Below are 20,136 nucleotides of genomic sequence, written 5' to 3' on the forward strand. Positions count from 1 at the left end.
TCACGAATCTAAACAAGAATGTCATATGAATCAACATGCAGAACTCTTGAGAGAGATTTCTCATCAGTGTTATGGAGGTAGATATGTGAAATATCTGGGGAAAGTTTATCCATGCCAGCCAGCCTGAATCTCATCATATGTTTTAAAGAGATATGGAAAAAATGTACTACACCTGTACTAGTTTAATTACTTGACCTCTGAATTAAGGGTAAAATATATACCATCAAAATATCAAAAAAATAATGATTATTTTAGAATAACAGAAATACATACATCAAATACTATGTCCTAAGCGAAAATTTCCTCAGCTGTAACATATTACACTCCACTATCAAAACTGTACATCACATTTGCTTCTAATTTTTATAACCCATATTAAACAGCTCTAAAATGTATATCTGTATCACACACAGATATTTGAAAAACTCTTTTAATCAACAAATATCACAGTACATGCACTACAATTTTCATCTTCACAGATCCAATTCAATATTCAATATACCCATACAAAGATATTTTCATATTCAATTACAAGAAAATCTCTAGAGGAAATTGTAATAATGTTAGTAAACAACATAGCCAATCCCATAACTATAAAATAAAACCAAGAGTCAGCATTTATCATTGCTATTTAGGACTCATCACAGGCTCTCCTCCCATCAATGATACTTTATGAATCTTGTAACAGGCCAAAATTATGAAACAATCCCAATCTGGATACTGATGACATGTGCCCATCTTTATGGTTTTATGCATTTCTTCGTGTACCACATATCTTAGCAATCATCACTGCAGGGTCATGAAAATCAATGTAGATGTGACAGTATGGAATCACACAGCTCTACATCAGGTTCACTCTCACTAAATCATACGATCAGGAAAAAAAGTTATATCTTCTCTCTAGATACACCATATATATTTCTTCTTCATCTTTACTCCCCGTCTTTACATATCTTCTCTTACCCTTCCTGCCCTCAGTATATATGATCTGTTTTACTGCCTACTAACATATATAAAGATTCCTTCCCCAGTTTTTTAAACTTCCATGATTGTCTTTTACTAAACTAATTTTGCTTGTTTCTGTCTCAAACTGGCCTTAATGAGGACTTTTGAGTGTGACTCAAGTCTTTGATATATGAAATAAGTCATAAAAAAAACTCGCAGCATCTGTTCATCTTTCTCATGGTCGTGCTCTTCTCTTAGTACCTTCAACTAGACTTAGTGTGCATGAACAGAGTAAAATTTTGAGAAGTAACAATGGAGTTTGGAGAACAGATACAAATGTAATAAGGAAATTCCATGAGATATATGGTACAGTATTATAAACCTGGATGCAATATTAAATTTTAAAAAAATGGGGGAAGAGCATCTTGAATAGGTAAGAAAACATTAATGACTATAGAGAATGTCTGAAAAGCATTGTGAAAGGATAAATTAAAAGAGCCGAAGGCAAAGGATTAAAAGAACAAAGACTGAAAGCTCAAGCCAAACTAAAGTAAAATCTTTTAAACATGACATCTTCCTGTACAAATCATACTAACAATCCAGGACAATAGCATGGCAAATTGACCAGTTGTGTTCATACCACAACAAATACACACCCTGCCAACTCAATCTGGATCTAGGAATGAAGTGGAGTGGAAGGAAAAAACTGGCATCTTTAACAAATTTATAAAATATTCTTTGAAAATTTCCAATATTTCACCTCCAAATCACTGAAATACCAGTAATTAATAACCCCTTGCTAACTCTGCCAGTTACACTATATTACATGAACTGTAAAGGTGTCATTACAGCCTGCAGTTATCAGTTTAAATCACAAGATGCCAGAATCATATCCTGCCTTGCATTAAGCATGAATTTGTCACTTTCAAAATCTTACCAGCATGTATCATTCATGGCTTATCTGACTGCATCAGCCAGGCTTTATAACACCATGGATCTGACCATACATCTGACTGATTGACCTTACAGCTGTATTCAAACCTGCTGCAATTGCATCATTATCAGGCCTAAATCCAACTAAAGATCAGCTTCATCCAGGAGTGTTATCTTCCCCAGAGGCAGATATATACATAACATACTGGTACTGGACTTCTCCCTTACCATCTAATGTAACAGGAAATGGCTCTAGTTCTACTTCATTCATTTTCTCTAAACTTTGTTCCATTTCAGCATCTGTTTCTTTGACCATAAGCTGGTCCATTTCCTGACTCATGTGTGTGTTTGCACTCTCTACAATCCGGGCATCTACTTCATTTGCCATGTTATGAATTTCTGTATCCATTTGTGTTACCATAGGATTATTCACTGGATCCACCATTTGTTCATCCACCTCACTCTCCATCTGACTAATCATGGATGGAAGCGAGCATTGATCAGCAGTTTCCAAATGGCTTGAAGAATCCAAATGAGTTGGATCATTAATATGAGTAGGCATCTGGAGATGCTCTGGTGGTTCCATATGACTTGAAGATTCTAGATGATTCGAGTTTTCAAGGTGGTTCGTAACTGCCACGTTGGTGTCAGGGTCAAGATGGCCAGCATCTTTCAGATGGCTTGATGCATCTAAGTGACTTGCTGTGTTAATATGTCCTGTGACTTTCAAGCGGTTTGTAGGTTCAAGGTGATGAGGAGATCCAAGCTGGCTTGGTACCTCTAAATGGCTTTCAGCACTAAGGTGACTCCTTGTACTGAGGTGATCCGAATCTAAGTGACAACTTTCTAAATGATCTGCAGCTTCTAAGTGACAAGCAGTCTCTAGGTGATCGGTGGATTCTAATGTATGTCTTGCAGATTCCAGGTCACCATCAACAGTAAGATGCTCTCCTGAAAGATGTGTCTCAACTGACAAATGGCCAGTCATATTATCCTCACTGTCTAACTGGCCATCATGGGACAGGTGGTCTGCAGCATCTGCCAACATGCTGTTTTTCAAGTCTCCTAATGTATCACTTTGTGAGATTTCCATATCTCCAAGAATCTGTACATTGATAAGAGAAACTCCCGGTGTCATTTCAATAGGATCATGAGATGATTTTACTTCTAGAGTTTCATCTGTACCAAATTGCACAGAATCAACAGCCCTGAGGTCTTGAGAGGCATCAATGATACTCAGAGTTTTAACTTTCATGTCATCATTTGTGTATGTGTGTTTTTGTTGCAGCTTTTCACATCCTGACAGAGAGAAAGGTTGTAAACTACTATTATCATATGATTCTGCAGTCATAAGGAGATCATTTATCACAATGGAAGCTACATGTTCACTCTGTTGAATGTGTTCATCTGATTCTGGGTTCTTCTGTAATACATCCTCCTCTCTAACTAGTTTCTTCTCCTGCTGGAGTTGAGTGTTTTGTTTTCTCTTACCCTTCCAGTTAATCTCCTTTCCATGAGTGACCGACATGTGGTTCCCCAAGTCATCATTACATGAGAAACTTTCTCTACACATTTGACAGATATAAACAGAGTGTTTCCAAAGATGAAGCATTAATGAAGATTTCTTTCGGAATTGTGCACTGCAGTAGTCACATGGATGCTGTATCTTGAGATGTTTTACATTCACGTGATGGCGATATGCTGTGTAAGTTGTGAACTTTGACTCACATTTATCACAGGCCCAAGACTTGGCACTTCTGTGCACAGCATTGATGTGAGTATTTAATTTTGAAATGGTGAAGAATTTCTCCCCACAAGTTTCACATACTATCTTCTTCTCCCCATGAGCATATAAAAGATGACTTCTGTATGGAACATGATAATAAAACATTTTGTTGCAGTGTTCACACACATATTCAGTGCCTATGTGATGCACAACATTGCGATGATAACGTAACCCGGCTTTGGTACCAAAACACCTCCCACAGTCTTGACATGCAACCTCTTTATTTTTTTCTTCCCCTATGCCATGAAATTTAAAGAGATGAGCTTTTAATCTTGCTTTAGTGGTGAGATATCTACCACACACAGAGCATTCTGAACCCTTCTGATGAGCAGATGCATGAGCAAGGAGGGTCTGCTTACAGAAAAATGTCTTCCCACACTCTTCACAAGCATGGATTCCTATCTTATGCTTTCTCTTGATCTTGTTAGTCACCTGTTTGGCTTTATTTTGTACTGGCAAATCCTCCACATCAGAATGTTTTGATAAATGGTGAACCCATAAGGCAAGACTGGCATAAACTTCCTTACACTGAGGACAACGGTACTTCCTTGCTGATGCTTGCCTTCGAGAACTTTTTCTTACCTTTTCAGATATTTTATCACCTTGAAAGCTACTACTCTTATCGTCTATACTAACAGGGAAGCAGGAATCTGATACTGAATTTCTGCTGCAATTTACCTCATTTGACTGCACATCTAAGGGTTTTGTAGCAGTCGTTACTATTTTGGTCTTCTCTTTGTGCTCTTGAAGTGTTGCTTCAAACATGCTTTTTATAGTTTGCTTCTTATATTTCAGATCTTCCTCAATCTGTGCAACTTCTTGAATAAGATTCTCACACCTAGAGCAAATCTTCATGCTTACACAAAGGACCTCTCTCTTTGACCTACCCACAATTTTTGACAGCAACAAACTCACAGAAACATTGCCAGAGAGTTCATGAATACGTAAGATACAAACCAAGTTACTGCTTTTGTCTTCTTTCCCACAAACAAGGCACAAATCCTTTTCTGAACATTCGCTGTTACTGAACACAAATGCCTGATTCCGAATGCTCTCTACTGACCCAGTAAAAGTATTTTCACTTGGAAGAAAATCATCAATATTAATACCTAAGCAATTTTCTGGGTCTTTGGCTTGATCTTCATCTACTTGCCATGTACTTTCTTTCTTACACACAACAGAAATCTGATTTACAGCACTACCCCTAAATTCATCTTCCTCACTGATCAGGAAACTGTCTTTTGTCTTATCATTTTCTGTAACTGGTAATGTTACTGCAAGGCTCTTTTTGGCATCAGCATCATTTCCCTCAGCAATGAGATTAGCTGCAACTAATGGCACTGCCTTACGGTGAAGACTTGAATTCTTCCCCTTTCTGATATCATGGGGATGAAAATGCCTCTCGCAAACCCCTTTTCGGACACCAGTCAGCTGACCCTCAGCCTGGGGAAAATGTTCAAGTTAATTTCTGTTCATCTGCCTACACCTCATAATGAAGATCCACTTTATATCAAATTACTTCAAACAAAATGTATGAAACCCTGAATCAGAAAGATCACAGTGATTAAGGTGCCAAGCCAAATATTCTGATATGGATTTTGTCTTTCACCTACAGGAACAACAAAGCAAGAGAAGCTACTGAATGCTACAGTAAACAGAAAGAGCATAACATTATAATGATGAAAAGTATTGTTATAGAAGGCCACTGCCATCAGTCTCATCATAAACATTTATAAACTAAGATGAAGAGGACCAGCAGGATTATGCAAAAACATAAATCACGAATGAAAGTTACTTTTGGTGAAATTGTATCTCTGGGAGTGCAGACTCATCAAAGAATTACCCCAAAGTAATCTACATTTCCCTGCTTCTGGGATAACTGCAGCCTTGGGCTGCAGTAGCCTTTAGTAAGGTCCTTGGTAACACCAGAGCTTTTTCACAGAAATTGATCCTAGGATAATAATGAATAAATAAATATATATATATGTATTTCAATCTAAAACTGTCTTCTGTACATACCTGCGGATCACAGAAGCTAGGAATAATTTGTTGTATGGCAGCCACCCATGCACCTCTCTGGTGACTGGATTTTGGAAAGGCAAATACATAGAGGTTGATGCTCTGAGAAGCCCCACACAAAACACACTTCCTTGGCATGGTGGTCCTGAAAGTTACACAGTGCATGATAGACTAAAAAGAAAAGAAATTCTTTATGGCTCTTGCAGAAATAGCATTTCTTTCATTCCACCAACAGATTTCACTGTACATTCAAAGTAAAGACTGTATGAAGATAAAATACATATTGTGAGAAGCAGTCTTCTCTGATGGAATAGGTATTTAAATTCTCATGGTACCCTGGTGTTTATCATGTTAATTAGTCTGAACCATATGTATACCCAAGAATAAAAAGAAATGGGCCAGGACAGCTAAGGGATATACAAAAGCAGGGAACCCACACCTTCCCAGGAACCTTGCCCCACCGCCACAAGTCTTCCAGCACATGAATCAGCTTTCATTCTCTACTAAGTTACCAAACTCTCAACTCTGAGAGGCAGGAAGGGCAAGGGCTAACTCTGTTAGACCTCAAAGGTTCATTCCTAAGAAAATAATCCATTCTGCAGTAAGGCACAATTTTTCTATAGGACTGATAAGCTCTCTTATGGAAGAACAAAAAAAGAAAAGGTACAATGCAAATATAGGGAGAAAAAACTATGTAACAGAGCATACATTGATATCATTAGGATGCACAGAAGTACCAATAAAGGTGTCACAAAGGTGTAATACATAATCCAGAGAAACTCTTGAAAGATTAAGAGGAGATAAAATATATAAAGATATCTAAAAGAAAATTCCTGATTTTGACATGAAAGAAAGGCATTCCTGAATGAACTGCTACATATGATACCAAGTTCCTTAGATAATGCAAATATACATGACCATCCTTACTTAAATTCACCTGAATAAGAATTTTTATTAAATAGTGTCCACTGAAGATGCACTCAAACCCAAGAATACTGCAAATTATTGCTAAAAGAAAATTACATCATTTGTTAATAAATGCTAAATAAACATGATTATTGTCTGCAAGTATGGAGTAATAGGATTAATTGTAACTAATAAGTCAAAATGGTGACGTGTGAATAGGATTTTTTTTTATCCTGATACTATATACCTGTAACTTGATAAGAGTGGGAGCTACAATGATAAGGAATAATACTAGTTTAATAATTGTCATAGATAAACCATTTATAGGTTATCAATAGAATTTGAAAACCTTTCCAAACTTTCCCTAGCAAATAAAGTTTACATTACTGTCAATTTTGTTTGAGAATATGTAATTGTTTAGGTCACCCATTTATGTTAAGTTTCTGGGAGATTTGTTTGACAAGTAAGTTCCTGTATGGTGGCAGGCATCAGCTGACCAGGAAAATTCTATAACTTAGGGTTATTGATAGCCACTCTATGAGCCAGCAGTGTTCTGTTTGTTGCATTCCCTTCCCTAACCTACCTTGCCTTACTGACACATTGAATCCTGCCACCCATTCCACAATTTACACCCTCTCCATCTTAAGCACACTTCATAACACATAAATCAAGCAATTATTTCCTCTCAACTTTATTTTGTCTTTCATATGTAAAATTATAGTAGTACTTCTATAAGTACTCAATAAGATCCTCAGCAGCAAACTAACTTAATACTGTAGTATATTTTCTATATATCTCAGCCATTGGGTGTGGGTATGTGCAGTTTTCTAGATCTTTTGCAAGTGTGTTCCCCACTATACATTACCTAACCACACATTTTCCGTGATAAGCATAACCATCCCTATTATGGCCTTATTAAATAACACCAAACAAATTGTAATGCTCAAAATCATGCAGAGATAAACTTAACTGTCATTACACACTGGTCTTACCCTTAAATCGTACATAATACACCACTGCAAAAGGCTTTTAGCATGATTTTTGTTTTTCCTCTGTATAATACAACTCCTCACACAGCAGTTACATAGGAAGGCTTTGACGACTCTTCTGTTCATTTAAAGAACTCCACAGAGCGCAGACTTAATCATATACACCTTATGTCTACTATGTGATTTTACCAGACCTGTCATGAGCTTGAGATGGGTAACCTTACACCAGGAAGGATATTTACAAGAAGCCTTTGTTTGTGGGTGATGATCAGCTGATGCCACCAGCCATGTACTTCACATCCAGGCAAATGTTCTCCGTGATGTAGAGAGTTTGTTATACATTATATCTTCATTTTCATTTTCTATATACACCAAAAGCACAACATTTATTATTGAGAATGTTTATCTGATGATAATCAACAGCCCACTGTAGATTATGCTCTGCCAGGTGTCACTCTTGACCGGGATGTGAAGGAAGTGGTCTGTCAATGTCAACAAAAACAAACATATCGATCCCCCCCTTTTGACCCACAAGAGAAATTCATGAATATTTCTTTATATTTTTCCTTACTTAGTTTAACTACAGCTGCATCATTTACAATTACCTATTCATTTGATTTATTAGACAAAGATTAGATTTTATTGGATAAGTAAGTTTTCAATCTTTGATATATAATTCAGCTTTGCTTTGACCTGAATAAGAATACAGTATGCTACATAGATTCTCAATACCTAATTTTCATAAGGGATACGGCGATCTAATATATATATATATATATATATATATATATATATATATATATATATATATATATATATATATATATATATATATATAAAGGCAAATGGACCAGCTATAACTGGCAAGGAAACAAGAGAATGATTGAGAAAGGATTTGTTCCGGGAACTCCATTGTAGGAACGAGAGTAGAGGACATGTATAGCAAATTGAATGATGTCAATACAAGCGTAATGGAAATAGGTTTAAAGATGTCTTCATGAATGTTAAAGTCCCCCAGGATATGAATGAGCAGTTGATACAGTTGGTAATCACGATTACTTCACATATAGGAAGTGTCTAAAGAAAATAACCGGAAAAAGGCAGAACCTCAAGGATTATGGGCGAGTCAAGGATAATGTGAGAAACGCAATAGCATTAGAGTTATAGACATATAGAACAAATTAATAGAAACGATATTAGGTATGAGATTAAAGTATAGACACCCTCTGCCTACATGTTATATATCTTCTCTAAACGGAATAAAACATACATTTAAAAGTAGATTAATAAGTCATTAAAAGCGCTCATATACATAGATTTACGAGAATATGTTAGACCAAAGAGTACAAATGATATTCTCGATTCCTGCATTATGCTTAAGACAAAATTACAGGAAATTTAAAGGCACCGCGACTCATCTCCTTGACGTCATAGTGACCCTGGCCTGCCATTGGTCTGTGCATTCTAGGCTTTCAAACATGGCGGATATCCCTTTGTGAAGAAAGGCCTTTTGCCTTTGCCCGTATAAGCGAAAATGGCGAGTTCTGAGGTCCAAACCGAGGATTCCACGCAACAGATAAATGAAGGTAATATTCTAGTCGGCTTTGATGGTCCCGCGAGAATTAGGTGTCGTGAAATAATTATAAATCATGAGCGTTCCAATCATGCTTCTCAATCCAGTTTACTCATCGAATTTTGGAACTTCTTTTAGTTGGTGATGAAGTATAAACATGTTGTGAAAAGACCACAACAGGGCGACTGGAGACAGACGGGCATGCTAATGGCGTTTCCTTGATGACTTTTAAGGGCTTGTATTCCCCTTAAAGTCCCTCATTTCCTCCCCGAGAAGAAATAAAGTCGGCCTGTTATCTCCGGGGAGGAGATAAAACAGGGTTTGCGTCCTGAGTCTGGCTGGTCTTATTAAAGTTTAGGAGCCGGAGAGACTTTCCTTCTGGTGGGGAGGGGCAATTTAAAGATGTCATTTAGTTTTGGGATTGAGTAAGGTCTTTCATGAATAATTTATGAGGGACGTGGCTCGTGCCACATGAACAAGGCCAAGTGGGGGCAAGATTGGGAGGAAATTTCACTCTAAAAGCAATAAATGGAAGAAGATATATTCTATAATATATATTCTATAATATACGTCAGACAATTACTTCCTGTATGACACCTTATGAATAGATTTTTCTCTTATAACTTCAAAGGTCAACTGCCTTGAGTTTTAAGGTCACCATAGGAGTAACCTATAATGGGGGAAATAAAGTATATCATTGGACTTCTAACACATAGCAGTAAAGATTTTAAAAAGCATTGATGAGATACTTATAAAAGTATGATAATAGATAAAATGAAAGCCAGGAGGGCTATGATATCAGAGGAAATGTGGGGTTGATTAGTACAGAAGCAGGCGGAACACCTGAATATGAACAAAACTCAAAAAGCTCAACTTTTATACCCTTAGAAAGTGAGATTTTCTCAATGGATGATAATTTAAAGATTTTTTTTTGTCTCATATTTGCATGTGGATGCTAGGAGGTTTGCCCACTGATTGATTCCGCGCAGACACATCTAGCTATCATCATCCGCGTACATTAATCATTCATTTCATAGCCCTACCCATCATCGTTTTATCTATGATTGTTCTTAATATTTTCACAGTTGTCTGCTGTTTCCCCACATATGTGAGGTAGCACCAGGAAAATACGAAGAAAGGCCATACTCACTCAAATCCATTCTTTAACTCACGTGCAATGCAGTGAAACCACATCTCCCTATCTTATTTGTTATTGTAGGATTACTTTTTATGATCATGTTTTAATAGTACTTTTCTGAATCACCTTTGTTAATTGTTTGGGGTCCTTTGCTAAGTCCTATTCTGTAAGTTCCGCTTATGGTGCCCTTAAAGTAAAACATTACCTTAATGCCAAGAATAAAAAAAAAGTGGAGAAAACCACATCCACATCTAAAAAGGGCTGTAGCCATCCCTGTCATCCTACAGTATCGTGTAAACCCCACAAAAAGGGTAGGGCTTTGAAAATCAGAGAAAATGTAGCAATTGCAAAATCAACAGCTTTCAACCACTCTTTTTGACAGATCATTCCATATGTTATCAGTCAAGTAGAAAGCAAATGGTTCTTTAAGTTATTCATAAGAAAAGAAGGTTTTCTTTGTTTCATTACATGCAAAAACATGTGGAATCATTACCCTGGTGAGGAAAACCTTAAGCGAATGACAATTGTTACAAACTTTGGCTTAGAAAGCACTTAAACTGATCGTCAAACTGTACCTGATTTATGTAAAGGTGAGCTGTCCTAAGTTAGGCAAAGTTTGGTGCGGTTATATTTCACAAAATTTGTTGAATTGAAAATTGCATTTTTCTGATTGTCAAGGCACTGTCCACTTCTAGGGTGTACTTAATTCAAAGGATAAGGGAGGGTTAATGCATTTATTGGATGTGGAATTCATTCTTCCCTCTACTCATTTCTAGTACCAAATTTGATGAGTCATGTCATTGCATTTCATATATTTAGTCTTGATTTTGAAGGGCTATGTGGCCTCATGCAAGGGAAGGATAATGATGATATATTTTAGCTGCTGAATAACATTTAGCATGAGGAATAGATTGACTTTTTAGGGGCATTGTGTTAGGTTTTTATAGTTTCTGAGAGATTTTAGAAATACTTTTATCTTAACTTATTTTCTTGATTTTCTTAGCCTTGTATTCTTTTCTTGACACAGACTTTATTGACAAACCCAGTATCAATATACAGAATGTATATGGGCTGCACCTACAAAAACTTCTGGAAAGAATGGAAGGTGTAGGCTTTAGGAGAGATAAAATAGGCAGGTGTGGATCAAAGCTAGTTCAGAGTCACACTCCTTTAAGACAAGAGGAGGTATGCCTCATCGACCATACTCCTTTCTAATATGTTGCTGGGAGAATGCTTGTAAGACTTTGTGTGAGGAAAATTTGGAAGAGGGCCAAAGTTCAGTGTCACTCTTATTACAATTAATCATTATTGGACAGATATCTTTACATGAGGAGTATACAGGAGAGGGCCTGTGTTTAATGTCACTCATATTAGTATTAATCAGTCCTATACAGATATCTTTGGACAAGTAAAATATAGGAAAGGCTAAGTTCAGTGTCACTCATATTACGATTGATTTTTACCGGTCAGATATCATTATATATTTTCCATAACACATCAGGTATACACCACTTGTGAATTGACATGGTATTTCTTTGGGCTGAATAAACACAGTTTTTAATGACTGTAACCAAGTTTGTATATCATATTTTTTTCTAATTGATTAACATTTGAATTTTTCAGGCGTTGATAGAGTCACAAGTCACCATCTGGTGGAAGCTAGTGATAATGATGTTGGTGTAGTTGGTGATATGGATGGAGATGGTGAAACTCTTAAAGTCACCTCTATGATGACGCATGATAATGGACACTCCATGGACCACACAAGTTTGCAAGAGGTGCATTATGTTACTACAGATGAATCAGGGCACCCAGTCACTGTTGTATACCCTCAGTCTGCTCTTCCCTTGCTCAGAACCCCAGGTTTGGTTAATTTTGTGGAAATTCCTGGTGTACATGGAGAGCTTGGGTTGGATCAGGGTGAGTTAGGAGGTGAGGCAGGAATGGTGCTGCAGCAGGACTTCACTGGTGAAGGGCCAATCACCGTGGTGAGTGCCGATGATACGGGTGAGCAGCTGGCTCTGCTAGATCAAGAACATGGCAACTCTGCTGTTAGTATAACTAGTGGTGAAGGAACGCAAGCTATCACATACCTTACTGCAACAGAAGATGCTGGTGATGGATCCCCTTCAGCCATCCTTGGTGAGCAGTTGATTCAGATCCCTGCCAGTGACCAGTCTGGCTCAGCACATACCATTGCTTTGCCTCTTTCTTTTTTGAATGACAGTACTGGAGTATCTATATTACAAGGCCTGAGTCATTTACAGTTACCTTTAGTAGGAGAGGCAGGTGGAGACTCCATAACATTAGCCTCACCCGTAGATTCAGATCATATTACATCAGTTAGTGGTACAGATGTCACACACAGTCAGGTCCTCTCAGTACTTCAGTCCTCATCTGTACCTACCACTGCCAGTGGGACATTAAGTGTGATGACTTCTCACTCTACCATTCAGAGTGACCAGCAAGGGATGCCAGCTACTCCACAACTCCATGATCCACTTGCAACATCCAAATCTCCTAACTCCACTGGTACAAAGCCTGTTGTTTTAAAAACAAATAGTCACACGTCAGGAAAGCAGAGTTCAAGTCAGCAACCCCGAAAACTCATTGGCTCTGGCCCACTGGCCATATCTGCACAAGGTGTTGTGCAAAAGATAGGAAACCGAATGGTTACTGTCCTACCACGTCCAGAAGATTTAAAGAAGTTGCAGGAGAGTAAGTCTTTAATTTTTAGTGTCAAAGGTTCAGGTGACTCTGACATATATGGGTCGAGAAATCATCGAACCAGGAAAGTCCCTGTACCTGTTCGGCCACACCAACGATATGCAAGGAGAGGCAGGGGTGGACGTGGTAGGCCACCATCTATTCCTAGAGCAGACATTAAAGAAGATAACGAGCAAAGTAATAAAACAGTTTCACTGCTGAAGAAGAAAGCTTCAGCAGGACCCCTGATGTTTTCTGAAACCTCAAATGATAATAATTTTGATGTATGTATCAAGCTGGAGGACTCTGCAAGTGAGGGCATTGTCGTTGACATGACACTCCCTGGTGGTTCACCAGCATCTGCTGTACTGGTCAAGGGTCCACCAGAAGAGGAATATATCTTGCCAGACCTAGAGCCACCTATAACTTGTCGTCGTGGACGCCGTAAAAAAAGAGGTCGTGGCCGTCCAAGAGGGACATATGTCATATCATCCACAGGACGGAGACCTGGGAGGCCAAAAAAAGTATGCAATTTTTGTTTTTCCCAGTATTGCATGAATGAATTAGAATCAGTGTCATTAATGTAACCACATTTCATATGTATTTGAAAAATTATGAAACTGTAGATTGGGAGAAATCTCTTTTTTCATACAAGATTATCAGTGTCAGTCTGTTATAATTTAACAGAGTTGACCCTTGATAATGTAATTTACTTTGTTTCAGAGTAAGAAAAGGCTTCATAAGATTGTGTGTCATTTCATAATCCATGATTTAAGACTTTGTCTGCTACTCAGGCCAAAAAAAGTATGCAATTTTTGTTTTTCCCAGTATTGCATGAATGAATTAGAATCAGTGTCATTAATGTAACCACATTTCATATGTATTTGAAAAATTATGAAACTGTAGATTGGGAGAAATCTCTTTTTTCATACAAGATTATCAGTGTCAGTCTGTTATAATTTAACAGAGTTGACCCTTGATAATGTAATTTACTTTGTTTCAGAGTAAGAAAAGGCTTCATAAGATTGTGTGTCATTTCATAATCCATGATTTAAGACTTTGTCTGCTACTCAGGTAGAAACTTTGGTTGAAGGACCCCATGGAGCTCGTATGATCCACACAGGGCCAGACACTCGACTAGATGGGGAAAATGATGATCAGGGTTAGTAAGACTGAAAATAAGGAGTATGTATATGATAATGACCATGTTTCTTTTTATTTTGTCTGTCAATTAAGACACAATGCTGCCAAAAAATCTTGAATGATTTACTGTGAAAGGATAATGGTGAATATTTATTCTGGTGGACTAAAGCTTTGGATCCATAAATTGCTGTTCAGCTGATTTTTTTTTCACGTGGAATTGCACTGATAGCCCAAAAAAATGTAAACAAATGTTTTTTTTGGATAGTGAATTGGCTTTTATCATGAGTTGGTCTAAACATTTTACAGAGAATGACCTACCAACAGATGTTCCAACTATAGAGCTAGCAGGTGTAGAGGGAAGTGATGGCCTTCAGGAACTGCGAGTGCTGGATATGGGGAACTTAAAGCAGGAGCCAGTAGATTCTGAGCCCAAGAAGGAGGAGGAAGTGGACCCAAACAAAAGAAAGCTTCCACCAAGAAGGAGAGGAGCAAGGTAAACGAACCATCCATGTATATCCTTAAGAGATACTGTACTTCTTTTGCCTTACATTTCTCAGATTGATATGATATCAAGAAGACTAGCAACTTTTGCATTGGAGGTCAGCTTCACAACTTCAATTTTTCTTGAAGTTCAACATAAAGTTGTTTTTTGATGTTGCGAAAGGAGTTGTGTTAAAGATGGACCTCTCATTTTACCCCTTTCAGAGAGGACTATAGGACATCCCTTACTCAGTGTTAAAGGGAATACAGACTTGAAATGTTTAGCCAGACATGATAAGAACCTGCACAAGGATTTTTAATTTCTTTTATATACATTCTCGTACCATTCATAAAAAGGACTTTGGTAGAGAGGGAATTGTTCTTGATGTGGCCTTATGAAATGATATACCTGGATCACATGGCACAAATTTATGATGACTGTCTGTATATCTATATCTTTGATGCCTGTTCCCTTCTGGAACTCCCTCAAGGGGGTGGCCATGGCAACAGTGTCCATAAATGATGAGCTCCAGTGCTGCTTCGTAGCCTTTAGTTCTTCACCCTTAACAGGCCACTGGAAGAGGGCAAGTCTAGTGCACTGTTTGGAGAGGCTTCAGCCTGATGTTTCTATTGACTGTGTCTACCTAATGCTCCTGCCTAATTCTCCTACTGACTTCTTTCATCTAATGTTTCTACCTAATGCCCCTCCCTCAATGTTCCTACCTGCTACTTCTGTTTACTGCTCCTACCATGATGACTGCTGTACTGACAGTCTGTAAGGCCTTCCTGCTAACTGTCAGACAATCAATGAAGGTATTGAAAGATGCTTACTGGTACATTCCCCATTCACTCCAGAATGAGGAAGTTTTTGCATGTGATAGTCATGTTGTTTGTGTGTCAACTCAAACATTAACAGTCATTTTTGGAACTTCTCAAATGTTCTTTAGGTTTCAGATTTTCCTGGGATTTCTGAAGCTCTCTCATTAGACTTTTACCTTTTTTCTAATAATAATAAAGCTAATATTAATACTTTCTTCTCTTTCAAGAGCACCTTCAGGTCCCACTGTCTGGGACTTTGGGATTAATTTGGATGAGACGTACCTTGGATAGCTTCTCAGGTTGTTTCTCTTGAGGAGAACTGTACCCCAGCACTGCATCTTAAGTAGGGGTTAGGAAAGGTTTTTAGTATTGATAGTCATTGTTTTCCTGGCTTTTCAGCCATTAAAATCTTTCATTTTTTATGATAACATGTCTTTTGTTAAGATCTTTTATAACTTGGGGCTTTAGCAAGGTTAAACACTAAAGCTTTATATATCCTTACCTTGCTTCTTGGAAGACTGCTTTTGAAGAACTTAATGCCTTTTATCTAGTTTGATATCCCACAAAATACCATGAATCCTTCAGAGATTAACAAGGGGATACCTTCTTTTGGTTTACCCATACAGTTTGAAACCCTTCTCTTAGGGAACATTTCATTTTGGATTATAAGACTGATTTTGTTGGCCTAACCTATCCTTTATGTCAGAGGTTTGATGTGAGAAGCCTTTGTGAGGACACTTTTCCAATAGGAGTTTTACAAAAGTCTTTGACATTCCTCAACACTGTCACCCATACCATGTTTTTGATGTTGAGGATCAGTTTCATGGTTGTTGAGCTTATGTTCAGAGAGGTAGAGGATTGCTGAAGTGTCACAAGATAACCAGTAGGTTTGCTTTTGGTCATCATGTATCTTTAAGAATTTTTTTGTAACCCTCTGTCTCTGATAATATGCTCTCATGGTTTACTGGACAAAGCAACCGTGGAGAGAGAAGAATTTTAGAGAATGAAGGACTGTTTCTCTAAGGTACTATCTTGTAGGCAAATTTTCCAACTGTCGTTTCCCACCTTACCTTCCCTTTCAAAAGAATTCTCTGCTAACTTCGTCATTCAGATGAACTTATTAATTATGAGATGGCCAGCCAGGTGTAGCTTGACTGATGTAAGGAAAGTGCACCCGTAGCAAGTTATAACTCCTACCACTGTTTGACTATTTAGCGAATAGTGAGAGAAATAACCTAGAGATCAAAGAGACTTTCTCATAGTTTGCAGGACACTGCCCAGGAAAGAGTTTTTCATTCTTCAAGTCTTTTTTCATATCTTTTTGTGTACGATAGGATTTCCTCTATGTGATGTAATGCAGAATAACTGTTTTATCCTTTCATTACCAAAGCAGAAGTTTACTGATTCCTGTCATCTTTTATATCCAAACCTAAGATAGCAAACTCTACAGGATCAGTATGCTTAGGCAGCTCAAGAAACAAGGAACTCATTATTTACATAACTTTGTAGTTTGCATTAGGTAGAGAAGCTTTAGTGATCAGAGGTAACACTGGACTTGCAGATATGAGAAAATGATTCAGGCCTTAAAGAAGCCTGAGTATGATGATGATGACTTCTCCATGGGCGAAGAAGAGGATGTATCCCCAGATTACCTTACTTACCGACGGCCACCACCTCCACCTAAACCAAGAGGAACATCGGGACCAGGCAAACGAGGTATTTCAATCAATGATTACCTTGTTTTATAATGAGTGAGGTGGTAGCTTTCCATGAAAGGAAAATTATTATGAAAAATCAGCATATACATATGATTTTGAATGCCTTTGAGCTAACTGTAGCTGGTGAAAGCCTGCCAAATATGCTTTCCAGATGAGATTAAGCTTATTAGTGCCTGGCTAATATTCTCTCATGATTAATTGCTTGTTAATCTTAGTCACATTGTTCGTAGGGACTGACAAAAGTAACAAAATTTAAAGTGGATAATGATGAATGCAAAGAAATAGATGCATTACTGTAGTTACATGGTATTTATGAATATACACCTCAAGTTCTTTGATATTCATCTTCTCATTAGTCATAAAAGATAGCTCACTGGCAACAGACTGACAAATTTTAACAGATTGGTTTCCATCCTTTTCATTCTTTCACTCATTGTATTATACTTTTGATAGTGTATTCCATGTTAGGTTTCTTTTGTCAAGTATTAGTTCAATTTTCCATATGTTGGTACTGCATTATGTCGATTTTTTTAACAGGGCGCCCAAGGAAGCATTGGCCCCCTCCATCAGTTATAAAGATGGAGCCCATCCCTCGACAAAGTATAATGGGGGGAACAGTAGATGGGACCCAAATTACAGAAGTTCGGCCAGGTGACTTGTTGACAAGCGTGACAGAAGGGGATTTAACTGAAGCAGAGAAGCACAATTTACTCATCACATTCCAAAGGCCAGAAACTGGGGAGATGGTCATCACCATGTTGCCACCACCACCCACAGCTGAGCAGCATCAAGAGTTGCAAGATCATACGACTTCAGGTCAGTCATAAATCACTAATATCAGCTATTGACTCTCTTAGTTGGTTATTCTATTAAACCATTCCTAATATGTATTAATTTTTTATAACTTGCTACTGTACTCAGTTACTAAGTCCAGCATTTAACATCACTTTTTTAAACTTACAAGCTGAAGCTCTTTTTTTGTTTGGTGTTTTTTGTGTTTCTTTTAATATTGTAAGATTTACCAGAACAGGCCCAATAGGTTATTCCCCTCACATAAAGAAAACACTCAAATAAGTCAAGGAGCTCACAAAAGTTTGCATATGACCTCCTTTTCTTCCATCCTACATACCTACTACCCACCCTCATAATGAGGATGTGAACTAGCAGTCAGCTGTATGTCATCCATCTGCCACATGAGACATTTACTGACAGGCTCCTGTCTTCCTAGAAACCTGACCTTTATACTTGGCCTGGGAATCAGCAACATACGTTTAGACCCTATTAACTTGGTTGTATGGATTGTGGAAATTTCAGAATCAAAAGAAGCTGCAAATGTTTTGAAACTCATTTGGCTTCAAATAAATGCTTCATCTGAAATCAAAACTAAATCCAATGTGGCTGCTTATTTTCATTTTCTTTAATAGTACCGGCAAATAAATGTCCTGATCAAGGTCATCTCCTTTACACCATACATTATATTATTTATTTATTTATTCATTTATTCATTTGTTTATGATTATCCCAGAACAAATTTCTTTGAAGGAGTCCTGTTGTTACTCAGGACCTTTCTAAAGGCTCATGCATCCCATTATGAACTTATATAAGTTTTAACAAGTGCCATTCTACCATTTTCTCATTTACTACAAGTGCCATATTATATCATTATTGGGTTGCATTGATTAATCACTAAGGGAAAAAGAAAATTGTTTGATTTTATGTTTTTCTTAGAGACTAGTTACATATTTTATTCTTCAAATAGTTGTTTACTTACATTTTGCATTCTCTGACATGTATTTGTAGATAGCTGAATTTTTTAAAGGTTGCTGTTTCACCTATTAGGCATTTAAGGTTGGGTTGGATTTTGTTGGTAGATGAATTACTTTGCTGTTGTGGATTTTGACTTGCTTTCCTTTACTTGCAGAAGGAACTCAGACTGAAGAAGACATGGAACTTTCAACTGGTAAGACAATTATTAGTGTTCTTTTTATGTTGCACAGAAGGATTTTCATTTTGCTAATGTTTTTGCTGTCAAAAGAAACAATTAATCTCAGACAGTAGTTAATGTTTGTTCTTGTGGTTGATGATGTGCAACACAAACAGTCTCCACTGCATAATTGTTAAACACAAGAAATGTCTAAATATTTGAGTATTTTCAATTATGTCACAAGTTTGATTGCTAGCAATAAGATTACACTGAGAGTATAAGATGATAGGTCTGTTTTGATATTTTTTACTAACAGAAGAATAGAGGTACCATATGTGAAGATGATGCAAGAAGAAAGATTTTTGAATAGCAAATCAGGACTTACTACAACAGACATTTTAGCTCATGATAATATTTTTTTCAGACAGTCTCAAGATTTACATGGAAGACTTGCTTTTGATAGTAGCCTTATGATGATTCATGTTTTTCTGCACTGTAAATATATATACCCACGTAAAAGCCAGTCCCAGGCAAATCTAAGCGTCATAAGTGTGTCCAGGATTATATTTGAATTTTGCAAGTGCAAGATTAGGCTATTATCCCTGTAAAACTAAGGTTAACATGTACATGAGTGTGTGAAATATTAAATTTTTGAACAAAAGCCAATCTCATGCAAAAGTTGATGCATAACTTTTGTTCAAAAATTGATAATTTTTCATACACCTCATATAAAAGTTAGCCTTAGTTTTACAAGGATAATAGCCTAATATTGTACCAGCATAATCCAAACATAATCGTGGACACATTTATAATGCTTAGTTGTTGAATTGGTAACTTCAACACAGTGATTTATGTTTTTGAGTCATCAGAACTTTTCTGTGTTGAAGTGTATTCATCTGACAAGAATGCTGAATTTATTTACAAGATATTATTACAAAGGAATACAAAAAGCATCAGAGCATTAGGTCTTTTCATGGCTGTTTGTGACAATAGGAGATGTTAGAGGGATTTGTATATAGCAATAATAGGTCTGGAGAAAGCTTATGACAGGATGAAT

General features: G+C 37.2%; 2 protein-coding genes across 9 annotated transcripts in view; one reads left to right on the plus strand and one right to left on the minus strand.

Annotated features, from left to right (window-relative positions):
• The window catches only part of LOC139747362 (uncharacterized), a 42,507-nt gene that overhangs the window by 13,418 nt on the left and 8,953 nt on the right, over positions 1-20,136 (plus strand). For 2 of the 4 annotated variants that reach the window (XM_071659591.1, XM_071659601.1), the window contains exons 3-8: positions 11,913-13,519; positions 14,070-14,157; positions 14,445-14,631; positions 16,999-17,153; positions 17,693-17,971; positions 19,077-19,115. In XM_071659591.1, coding sequence (XP_071515692.1) covers positions 11,981-13,519; positions 14,070-14,157; positions 14,445-14,631; positions 16,999-17,153; positions 17,693-17,971; positions 19,077-19,115 — 2,287 coding nt within the window. In that variant the 5' untranslated portion in view covers positions 11,913-11,980. Of the gene's footprint in view, positions 1-9,043; positions 9,165-11,912; positions 13,520-14,069; positions 14,158-14,444; positions 14,632-16,998; positions 17,154-17,692; positions 17,972-19,076; positions 19,116-20,136 lie in introns of those variants that run through there. The other 2 variants (XM_071659572.1, XM_071659583.1) reach the window with 2 other exon arrangements.
• LOC139747377 (uncharacterized) lies at positions 230-8,074 on the minus strand. Of its 5 annotated transcripts, none has more exons than XM_071659651.1 (3): positions 7,821-8,074; positions 5,684-5,828; positions 230-5,107 (listed from the first exon to the last, which is right to left on the minus strand). In XM_071659651.1, the coding sequence occupies exons 2-3, from the start codon at positions 5,819-5,821 to the stop codon at positions 2,036-2,038; spliced, it is 3,210 nt and encodes a 1,069-aa protein (XP_071515752.1). In that variant the 5' UTR covers positions 5,822-5,828; positions 7,821-8,074; the 3' UTR covers positions 230-2,035. The 5 variants fall into 5 exon arrangements, with proteins under 5 accessions (XP_071515752.1, XP_071515771.1, XP_071515762.1 ...); XM_071659670.1 differs by having other exon boundaries at positions 7,803-8,074; XM_071659661.1 differs by having other exon boundaries at positions 7,773-8,074.

Source organism: Panulirus ornatus, chromosome 5 (genome assembly GCF_036320965.1).
Source record: "Panulirus ornatus isolate Po-2019 chromosome 5, ASM3632096v1, whole genome shotgun sequence".
Taxonomy (NCBI): Eukaryota; Metazoa; Arthropoda; class Malacostraca; order Decapoda; family Palinuridae; genus Panulirus; species Panulirus ornatus.